Raw genomic sequence first — 10,856 nt, 5'->3', positions numbered from 1 at the left:
TGTTTGGCCATGAAAAGGAATAAAGCACTAATACGTGCTACAACATGGATGGACCTTGAAAGCACGCTACGTGAAAGAGGCCAGGGACGGAAGTCTGATTCCACCGCTGGGAGCTGCCTGGAATGGGCGAATCCATAGACACAGAGGGTAGATTGGTGGTTGCCAAGAGCTGGGGAGGGAGAAGGGGAGAGGAAGGTGGGCAGTGGCCACTAACTGGGTTTCTTTTGTGGGGATGATGAATATGTTGTGAAATGAGACAATGATGATGGTCACACAAACTTGTGAACATACGAAAAACTACTGAGTTGTACACTTAAAAGTGCCAACTTTATGGTAAGGTATATCTCCATTAAAAATATGAATTTATGAAAAAAAACAATAAATTGGAATGGCTTCTTTGTTTTAAAAATTACATCTAATATGACTAATTTTTTAAAGATAGTGTGCTCCTTGTAAGAAAAATTATCACATCCCCTTCTGGGAGTAGCCACCACACCCTGTGGACACTCTGTACCCTGCTTAGGGAAGGAGGATGGTAAATGTATTTTTGTTACCAGTGGAAGGAATGCCTCCATCCCCCGCCCAACACACACACACACACACACACACACACACACACACACACGCTGGCTGGAAGGAAGGAAGGTAATATTAGCCCTAAAAATGCAAGTCCCTGGCTCCCAGGACCAGATGTCCTGGCCATCTGGGGAGCGCAGGGGTAGCCTTTCAGGAGGGCGGGGCTCAAGGTCTGGAAGCCCGACCACCCGCCGGACTTGGGCGCAGGGGCGTGGTGTGAAATTGTTCGTGGGGCACGTGGGCGGGGCTGGCACTCAGGGGCGGGGCGTGGGGCGGGGCCCGGAGCCGCGGGCGGGGCGTGGGGCGGGTTGCGAAGGACGCGGGGGCGTGGCTTGAGGACAGGGGCGGAAACTAGGGGCGGGGCCCAGCAGCCCGGGCAGGACAAGGGGCCGGGACTGGAGCCGCTGGCAGGGTCGGTGCAGAGTCGGCGGCGGTGGCCGCACTGGCGGCGCGGCCTGGATCCTCGCGGCGCCCTCGCATTCGGCCCGCTCCCCGCCCGGCCATGCCGCCGCCCGCGCCGCCCACGGTGCTGGTGCCGTCGGAGCGGGCCGTGGTGCTGCTGTCGTGCGTGCTGTCCGCGCTGGGCTCGGGCCTGCTGGTGGCCACCCACGCCCTGTGGCCGGACCTGCGCAGCCGAGCGCGGCGCCTGCTGCTCTTCCTGTCGCTGGCCGACCTGCTGTCGGCCGCCTCCTACTTCTACGGGGTCCTGCAGGACTTCTCGGGCCCCTCGTGGGACTGCGTGCTGCAGGGCGCGCTCTCCACCTTCGCCAACACCAGCTCCTTCTTCTGGACCGTGGCCATCGCCCTCTACCTGTACCTCAGCATCGTCCGCACCCCGCGCGGACCCCGCGCCGGCCGCCTGCTCCTGGCTTTCCACGTCGTCAGGTGGGTGGCCGCCCCGTGGCCCTCGCGCCCTTCTGGCGCCCTCGTCTTGGTCAGATCCCGGCCGGGCGCCCAGCAGGCAGTGTGCTCCTCCCCCGGGCAGCCCGCGGGGGGCGGGACACGGGTCAGGCTTGTCTGAGAGGTGGGTGCACCTGTGCTGAGCATCCGCTTTTCGCTTGCCTCCACCCGAGGCCCCACCAGGTGGGCGCCTGGGCTCAGCACCTGCAGGGAGGAGGGCCAGCGCTCGCCCTTGGAGCTTGCCCTGCGAACTCTGATGCACCTGGAGAGCTGAGGCCACTCTGGGTCCTTGGCTCCTGCTTCACGGCGTTCTGACCACCTGTGCTGCACGTGGGGGGAAGCCTGGATCCCAGGCTGGGAGATGGGTGAGGTGGCTGCCGCAGGTGGCAGAGCCTGCCAGCTCCCAATCCCATGTCACCACTCTGCACCCTGACCCACAGGAGTGGTGCATCCAGCTACTCCTAGGCTGTGGTCCCGCTAGCCCGCTGTCAAATGCAGTGTCTCAGCTGTAACATTTACAAAAGACTCTTCTTTCTATTCTCTTGGCTCATCGCTAGACCTCGGGCCCCTGTCTGTTGTTATCTCTGTCCTAGATGGTCTTGACTGGCAGAGTTGAGCAACTCTGAGGTTGAGGTCAGTGGCAGTGGCTGGCCTGGATGAGGGCCACAGGCTGCCAGCATATCTGAGACTAGGGAAGGGGAAAGCCTTGCCCTGCCCTGGCGTGGAAGCGTCTCCTCACGGACCCCTCACCTGAGGGAGGAAGTCGCCTCTCCCTCCCTGGTGTCACCTGAAGGTTTAGACGCCTGGGGCTGTCCTGCCTCAACCCAGACAGGAATCTTACAGGGCATTTCCTCTCCTCCCTCCCCAGATAAGAGCCCCAACTACTGCCCTAATTATAGGCCCTCTCTGCTAAATGCTTGGGTGCTTTCCAACGGCCGCGGGGAGTCAGCACTTCAGCAGAGACACCTGGGGGTCACGGCAGTGAGGTCACAAGACTGCAAGAGTCACTTGACCTCTTCTCAGAGCTGCTGGCTGGAGGCCAGCTGGTTCCCGGGGAAACGCGATGTCCTGCTGCTCAGCTGTTCCAGTCCCAGTTGCAGCAAGCCGTTCAGACGGTGCCCGGATGCTGCAGGGACCACAGGAAGTGGTCTTTCCGCCCCTCGCAGCATCCCGCCCGGCCTCTGTGTCCATTTCACAGGCCTAGGCCTTGGCCGGCTGGTTGGGTGGGGCAGTGTGTACACCAGAGTTCACATGGACTTGAGAAGGTGCCCAAGGCTTTCTGTGCAAGACTCTCTTCTCTTTCCCCACTTTTTAAAAAAAATATTGAAATATATATATATATTTAAGTGATGAAGATAAACCGGGTGCAGTTCCTATAGAAAAGACAGCTTGCAGTTCCTATAGAAAAGACAGCTTTCCTAAGGAACCTGAGTGGGGAGTTCTTTCTCTTCACTTCTAGGGGTTTCCTGTGATGTTTAGGAGGTCAGTGTGTCCCCTTCTGGCCGTGAAAAAGGAGCACCCTGTTCTTCTAGTTGTTGAATGGGATCCACCTGCTTCTTAAAAGAAAAAGGAGAGAAAATACCTGTGTCCAAGCTAGAAAGGGACTCGGACATTGACTCCCTCAGAGGCGTGGGCACTCGCGGTTACTAGACTGAGAGAAGCGGGAAAACCCGTCTAACAGGTTCATCTATTGACTCAGATCCTCCCAGACTGGAGAGCTAATGACCTCGCTAAGCACTCTCCTTGGTCCTTCTTGGAGCATCAGTGTGTTGTTGCTTAAGTGCCTGTTGGTGTGAGAAATGCCATCTTCGGACATCTGCTAGACCCGTGATCGGCAAACTCATTAGTCAACAGAGCCAAGTATCAACAGTACAACGATTGAAATTTCTTTTGAGAGCCAAATTTTTTAACCTTAAACTATATAGGTAGGTACATTGTTATTCACTTAATTAGGGTGCTCCTAAGCTGGCCTTTGCTAAAGACGTCCTCAGTCTGATTCAGGTACGTTCGCTGAGGTCGGCCCCTTCCAACTCCCCCATCCACGCTCATCTTGTATACTTGCTTCGTCTATCTCCTTTCGTTCATCCTCTCTATATGTCCAAACCATCTCAACATACCTTTCTCAATCCTCGACACTACATCTTCTTTCACTCCACAACGTTCCCTAAAATTAACTTAATAAACTTTACTTAAAATTTTAAGTCAACTTCGCACTGTACGTGCGTGCCTGCACATGGTATTTTGTGGAAGAGCCACACTCAAGGGGCCAAAGAGCCGCATGTGGCTCGCGAGCCGCAGTTTGCCAACCACTGTGCTAGACTGTCACCACATGTTACCATTTCAGATAACACAGTCAGTCCACTTCGAACCTTCTGGCCTTGAAAACTATTTTAGAATATGACAACACCAAAGGTTGTTATCTCTATTCCACAAAGAGTTTTTATGAATTGATTAGTTTTAAACTGACAAACATCCTGTTAAGTGGACAAAAGCCACATTCAGACAAAATATAAAGGTTGGTAAATACATGAGGGGAAATTGAGCCTCATTAGTTAGTACTCAAAACAATGCAAATTATAACATTTGAGGTATCATTTCCTCATTGAATTAAGAAAAATATACTCAGGCAGAATAGGGATGTATTAAATGCCATCGGAACTGGTATTTTCCTACATTGTTCTTGGTGATATAATTGGGAGTAATCTATGCGGAAAGCACTTGGTTCATACCTCTTGATCCGGTAATCCTATTTATAGAGACCTAGTCTGAGGAGATATTCCCGAATGCACGCAAAGCTGTATGTGCACAGGGGTTTGTGAGACGCTGTTGTCACGGGCAGAATTCAAAAGCCATCTCAATGCCCACAATAGAGGGAACAGTGAGTTACAGACGACAGCCCCCCTGGAATGTTATATAGCCAGTACTGGCTGTGAACTCTGTACACCTTTTTTTTTTTTTTTAATGGTATGATAGCCTTAGTCGGTTTGGCTCAGTGGATAGAGCATCAGCCCGTGGACTGAAGGATCCCGGGTTCAATTCTGGTCAAGGGCACATGCCTGTGTTGCGGGCTCGATCCCCAGTGTGGGGCGTGCAGGAGGCAGCTGATCAATGATTTGCTCTCATCATTGATCTTTCTATCTCTTCTTTCCCTCTCCCTTCTTTCTAAAATCAATATATATATACATATATATATATATATATATATATATTTTAATGGTATGATACTATGTTAAGTGAAAATAGCCATGTATAAAACAGTGCAGCCGTGTATATAGGCGGCTGGCGAGAGTCCTGCCCACACAGCCTCCCAGAAAGCGCCTGCTCGGAGGGCCTCACCATGGCACTGACATGGCTCCTTGGCAGAAAGGTGGTTTTTTCCTCGCTGGAGAAGGAGGGCAGCTTAGCCCGTCTCATCCTCGGGGAAATTGTGTTTCATACGAGCTGCACTGGCTCCTGGGCACTTGCAAAGTGCTGTCCCAGCCCTTAGCTCACTGGTCACCAGCAAGGGAATGGACAGGACGGTCACCCTCCAGTTACGGTTGATGCGATCTGCCCGAGCCACGTCGGGGGCGGTCGGGGTTAGAACGCCAAGGTCAGTCCTCCTGTTACGGTTCCATCTTGTCTCTTGGCCTTGACACTAACGTTTTAAATGGAGGTATAATTTGACAATGAGATATTTTTAACTTTCCGGATTTCCCCCATTATTAACATTTTAGCATGTCACCTTTATCCTCTCCAGTTATTCCTTTTTTTTTTCCCCCTCTGGAAACATTTAAGAGTAAGTCAGTCGCAGCCCTGATGCCCCTGAGTGTGTGTTTCCGGAAGACAAGGACAGTCTCAAAGGACCACATAGGGCCCGGCTGGTGTGGCTCAGTGGTTGAGCGTCGACCTATGAGCCAGGAGGTCAGGGTTCGATTCCTGGTCAGGGCACATGCCTGGGTTGTGGGCTCGATCCCCAGTGTGGGGCGTGCAGGAGGCAGCCCATCAAGGAGTCTCTCTCATCATGGATGTTTCTATCTCTCTCCTTCCTCTCTGAAATCAATAAAAAGTATACATATTTTTTAAAAAAAAAAAGGACCGCACAGGCCTCCAGGGGCAGGAGGGGAGCCGGCGGTGCTGCTGGGTTGCGGACCTCACTGAGACTCCAGTCCTGTAATAATGTCCCCGTCGCAAAGGGAAGCTTGGCCTGTGTGTGGGCTTAGCCCTCAGCCTCTCTCCTCCTTCTGTGGGGACAGTTCCTCCGTCTTGGTGTCTCCTGCGCTGGCTGTTGGAGGATCACCGTTCTCCTGTGGCAGGGCCCTCTGCCTGGGCCGCGGGCGGATCCGAGGCTGCACTATTGGCAGGAGCCTCACAGGAGCGTCCTCTCTGCTTCCTCTCAGGGGCTTGGGTTGTTGCCTTCCTGGCCTCGCTCCTTTGATCGCTTGGCCAAGGTGCTATCGGCCAGGTCTCCCCTGCGGTTACTGTGTTTCCCTTTGTCGTGAATAAATGTCTTGTTGAGATAAATGTCCTGTTACCCCCAGACTCCCAGCGTCACGGACAGTCCTGTGAAGTGCATGTCCTGGTTGTCGGGTGAGAAGACTCGGGGTCCGGGGAACGGCCTGTAGCCAGTCCCGCTCTGCTCTGTTGAGGGAGCCTGACACAGCCGCCCTGTGTTGTACGTTCATGTGCATGTGCGTCTGTGGCCAACAGCTACAGTCCTCACCTAAGAAAGTGCTGGGCCCCGGCCAGTTTGGCTCAACGGATAGAGTGTTGGCCTGAGGACTGAAGGGTCCCGGGTTCAATTCCGGTCAAGGGCACATGCCCAGGTTGCGGGCTTGGTCCCAAGTGTGGGGCATGCAGGAGGCAGCCAATCAATGATTCTCTCTTATCATTGATGTTTCTCTCTCTCCCAACTCCATTCCTCTCTGAAATCAATAAAAGATATATTTTTTAAAAAAAAGTGCTAGAAGCTTGGGCCACAGCGGCTGCGTGTGGGGTCAGCTCCCTTCCCATAAGATCAGCCCCGTTGGCCTGACCATCCCTGTGGCCCCGCTGAAGGTGACCTGCTTTTCTAAAGCAGCTGTCAGGCCCTCCAGCCCCGCCAGGCGGGCTGCTCCTGAGGGAGCGGGAATGGGTCTGGCTGGTCAAGGCACCGGCCCCCCACCGGCACGCCCGGGCCCCAACTGTGCCAGGCCTCAGCCCGCGGGCCCGCGTGTCCTGTGAGCCTGAGGGAAAGGCGGGCAGGTGCCTCATGTCGCCATGGAGGAGCAGAAGGGTTCTGGCCCCCCTGAAGCAGGCGCGGGCGTGGGCATGACCCCTGGCAGGGACAGGCCACCTGTGCCTCCGGCCCACGTGCTCGCCACCCTCTGGAGTTTGCTTGGCCGTTCTGGAGGAAGAAGGAGTCTGGGGCACCCCAAGTTCACGGTCAGAACGCCTGTATGGGGAGTGGGAAGTTCTAATCAGAGAAAAGGGGAAACGTGACCCTGAAGGGGAAGGTCCGCTAAGTTCTCTAACTGGAAGCTGGCCGCGGTGGGGCCCAGCGAGGGGCCCGGCAGGCAGCCTGTGAGTGAGGGTGCTCCTGGCGTGGACCTGGCTTTTTTATTGCCTCCAGACGGTTCTGAGGGCGCTGCTGCCGCAGGTAGTTCTTGCGCTGCGCTGCCATGTTCACGGGACCCACCGCAGGCTGACGGCGGAGGCGCCACCCTTCAGACCTGCCCATCCTCACCCGAGCGCAGGACAGATCCGGGGTGCCCACCAGAACCAGGGCTGCAGGGGGTGCAGGGGGTGTGTTTAAAACTTCCTTTGGGCGCCCCTCCCCGCTTCTTCGGCCAGAGCTGCAGTGACCCGCGTGGTGGCCTGGCCGAGGCTGGCTCCCTGACCCTCTCCCAGTCCCACCCCTCGGCTCCACACTAACAATTAGTGCCCATTGTTCCCCAAAGAGACCTCAAGGCGCGTGGCCCTGTGACCCCTCTCCCTGGCCTCCCACTGCAGCTGCGTCTCCCTCTGCGCCCTCCCCCCCCCCCTCCTGCTCCCTAGAGCTTTCTAAATCGGCACATTGTTGCCTCATGGTTTCGCTCTCAAAGCGCTTTTTGAGTTATGTTAACATTCAAGGCTCCCACAGGCCCAGCAGCACGAGGCCGACTGGCCCACGGAGGGGAGAAGGCCCCTTTGTCTCCCTCCAAGCCACCTCCCGCCGCAGGGTCTGTGGGAGGGTGAGGCTGGGTGGAGGGAGCAGGGCCGGAGCTCAGCAGTGGGGCCAGCTGTTGAGCGACCTTGAGCCCCTGCAGGCTGCCCCTTAGAGCAGGGGCGGGGACCCCATTTCCTGTGAAGGAAAGTGGAAGTGGCTCTCAGTCGCCCCAGGTGTCCCCACCCTGACTCTGGTGGCCGAGGTTTGGGAAGGTCTCCCCTGGGCAGAGCCGGGAACTCGGAGGGAAGCCCAGGGCACTCGCTGTTCTGGGACAGGCGCCTGCAGGTCGGCTGACAAATGCCAGGGACTGGGGGACGCCAGCCAGGGACTGGGGGACGCCAGCCAGGGACTGGGGGACGGCTGATCCCCCCCTGGCTCATCTAGTTCCACTTCCCCAGGAGATTGGAAAACAAAAAGGACGCCAGTTTTAAGAAGAGCTAAGCTCCTCCCGACAGATCTGATTCCCTTTGGCCAGTTTATGCCCCCCCCCCCCACCCGCCCCCCCCAGCTCTGGCAGTCAGGGTGGGAGGGGGCTTTGGGGGGGCTGTGGGAGGGAGGGTAGGGTTTTTCCCATCCATCCCTTCCCCTCTGGAGGTGGGGTCCCCAGGATATGACTGCACCCCAGAGCCTGTCTCTGTCCCCGTAGTTTGCAGGAAACCTCTGTATCTGTGTCCTGGGTCCTTACCTAACTAAGTGCCCCAGACAGCGGCTTACACAGCAAAAATGTCCCACAGTCCTGGCGGCTGGAAGTGAGATGGGGCAGCGGGGTCTGCCTCGAGGCCTCTGTCCTCGCCGGCAGATGGCTGTCTGTATGTGCTGTCCCTCTGCCTGTCTGGGTCCTCTCTCCTCTTCTTGTAAGGACACCAGTCGGATTGGCTCCTTTAACCTCACTCACCTTTTTAAAGACCCTCTCTCCAACCACAGCCACCTCCTGAGGTCCTGGCGCTTAGCTCTTCAACAAACGAGTTCTGGGGTGACACAGCTCAGCCCATAACAGCCTTGGGGGGCGGGGGGCGGGGCTGCTGACTTGGACTTGGACCTCAGTTTTGAGGCAAACACAAGAGAGAGCTGGGGCCCAGGCACCTCTGGGGGAGGCTGTCGGTGCCCCTCCACCTGGGGATTCTGCTCAGGGTGGTCTTCAGGTGACCAGCCCTGCTTCCCCTCGGCCTGAGTCGTGGGTTTGGAGAGAAGGGGCCTCATCAGTCACCGGCTTTAGCCGTTCTTCACCCCCAGGGCCTTTCTCTGCATCCCCTGCACATGCCCTGTGGCTTCTGCGCCTTCTCCTTCCGCGCCCAGCTCTGGCGCCAGCTTCACAACCTCAGGGTTAAAATGCGGGTCGCAGGTGGCGCAGAGGCAGGACTGTTCGCTGGCCGTTCTGAACCTCCCGGAGGCCTCGGAGCATCAGGGCAGCCTCCCGCCACGGGTTTCTAGGTCAAAACCAACTAATGCCCTTGGTGCTTGCCCACGTGCTGGTCGGAAGCTATGTCTCCCTTGCTCTGGTGTTTATTGTTTGGTGGATGACTCCCTTTCTGTGCAGCCCTGGTCGGCAAACCGCGGCTCGAGAGCCACATGCGGCTCTTTGGCCCCTTGAGTGTGGGTCTTCCACAAACTATTGCCACACTCAAGGGGCCAACGAGCCGCATGTGGCTCGTGAGCTGCAGTTTGCCGAGCCGCAAGTTTGCCGACCACTGCGAGGAATAAAGAACTGTTAGGTGGTACATGTCAGAAATCGCAAGTGCACGTTGCCGGAAAGCAGGAATGTGTCACACATGTCTCTGTGGAGTGCCTTCCGGCTCACGTGACCTCCAGGCGGACGGGGCCTCTTCAGCTCCCTGTCCCCGGCTTCTCCGTCCATACATGTGTCCTGCAGCCGGCTGCTGAGATCCAGTGGTTACATTTGAGGGCATTTTGTGAGCTGATGGTTACATACAGCCATTATTGAAAATTAGATCATGCAAACCTAAAATGAAGTGATTATTCAAAAGTAAAATTAATTAAGGTATTAAAAACAGAAGTCATAAAAATAATTCAACGTTGATTATGTCCTAATTATTTCACTGCATTTCACTCTGGTCTGTGCACTTGAGGTTGCTGGCATTGTTGTATCTGTGCGATGGACATCCCAGCTGATGGTGTGCTGGCTCGAACTTGGCCCTGCTGGGAATATTTACACCTTGGGAATTGGCAAACACTGCAAGTCGGGGCTTGATTTATGGTTTTGTTGGTTGTGTAGGGCAGAGGTCAGCAGACTGGGCCTGTAAAGGACCAGGTAGTAAGTGCTCTCAGCTTCACGGGCCATGTGATCTCAGTTGCAGCTGCCCAGCAATGCTGTTGCTGTAGGTAATATGCAAACACATGAGTGCGGCTGTGTTACAATAAAACTTTATTTAAAAAAAAAAGCAACAGACCTTGGGCCGGATTCGGTCTGAGGGCCATAGTTTGCTGGACCCCTGATCTGGATGAAAGAAAGTGGTGGAGAATCCGTTAATCAGTAAAGATTAAGCTTAAAAGTGTTCCTTGTCTCTGAACTTAAGCAGAGATGGCAGCCATGGGGGGCGGGAGGGGGGCGGGCAGGAAGCTGGGCGTTTCGGGGGGAGAGGATGAGAAGTGTCACGAGCAAGAAGGAAGGAGAAATGCTCCTCAGTGCTGGAAACTGTATGTGTTCCCACCGAGAACTTGCTCACGTCGCCGTCCGAGCAGTCACGTTCTGGCATCCGTCTTCCCTTATGTCTTCCTGCTTTCACTTTCTTCTCAACCAGGACAACATCAACCAGCCTCACAGCCCAGAGCTGCGTTCTTTGCTAATTGCAGCCGTGGAGTGAGTGGCTGTGGACACCAGCATTGGGTGAAAATCAACAAAAGCGCTCTGTGAGGTTCAGTTGGCCACGCATGGAATTTACCACGAGGGGTTTTGTGTATTATCCCTTATAAATCGTGCTTCCCATCTTTTATACCAGCACATGGTATAATAACTTTATATGTGCACGTTTACACACATGCATTTTCCCCGAGAGCCTGACGCTGACCCTGGTGGAGCCTGCTCTGTCTCGGATTAGGAGACAGTCCCTCCCACTCCATTCCCACGGCTCCCTGGTCTTGCCTCTTCTTACCACCTGCCCCTGAAATACCTCCCCCAACAGCTTCTGATCCCAGCGGAGCTGCCATCGGTGCTTAAGTTCAAACAGGACCTGATTGATCAACCCTCCTTAACCCT

The 10,856-nt window shown here is 55.4% G+C and overlaps 1 protein-coding gene across 5 annotated transcripts; it reads left to right on the top strand.

Annotated features, from left to right (window-relative positions):
* Positions 1 to 1,003: 1,003 nt before the first annotated feature.
* GPR157 (G protein-coupled receptor 157) lies at positions 1,004 to 10,601 on the top strand. 5 transcript variants are annotated; one of them, XM_023749178.1, is made up of 2 exons: positions 1,004 to 1,461; positions 10,398 to 10,601. In XM_023749178.1, the coding sequence occupies exons 1-2, from the start codon at positions 1,079 to 1,081 to the stop codon at positions 10,462 to 10,464; spliced, it is 450 nt and encodes a 149-aa protein (XP_023604946.1). In that variant the 5' UTR covers positions 1,004 to 1,078; the 3' UTR covers positions 10,465 to 10,601. The 5 variants fall into 5 exon arrangements, with proteins under 5 accessions (XP_023604946.1, XP_023604947.1, XP_006108823.2 ...); XM_023749179.1 differs by lacking the exon at positions 10,398 to 10,601 and adding an exon at positions 5,997 to 6,285; XM_006108761.3 differs by lacking the exon at positions 10,398 to 10,601 and adding an exon at positions 3,176 to 3,626.
* Positions 10,602 to 10,856: the final 255 nt, after the last annotated feature.

This window comes from Myotis lucifugus, unplaced genomic scaffold (assembly GCF_000147115.1).
Source record: "Myotis lucifugus unplaced genomic scaffold, Myoluc2.0 scaffold_3418, whole genome shotgun sequence".
In the NCBI taxonomy this organism is placed as follows: domain Eukaryota; kingdom Metazoa; phylum Chordata; class Mammalia; order Chiroptera; family Vespertilionidae; genus Myotis; species Myotis lucifugus.
Note: the sequence above shows the minus strand (reverse complement) of the source record. Positions and strands in the feature narration are given on the sequence as shown.

Coding starts and splice junctions, on each gene's coding strand:
- GPR157 (XM_023749177.1), top strand. CDS start 1,079: ATGCCGCCGCCCGCGCCGCCCACGGTGCTGGTGCCGTCGGAGCGGGCC. Junction 1,462..2,499: donor CTGGCTTTCCACGTCGTCAG/GTGGGTGGCCGC, acceptor ACCTCTTCTCAG/AGCTGCTGGCTGGAGGCCAG.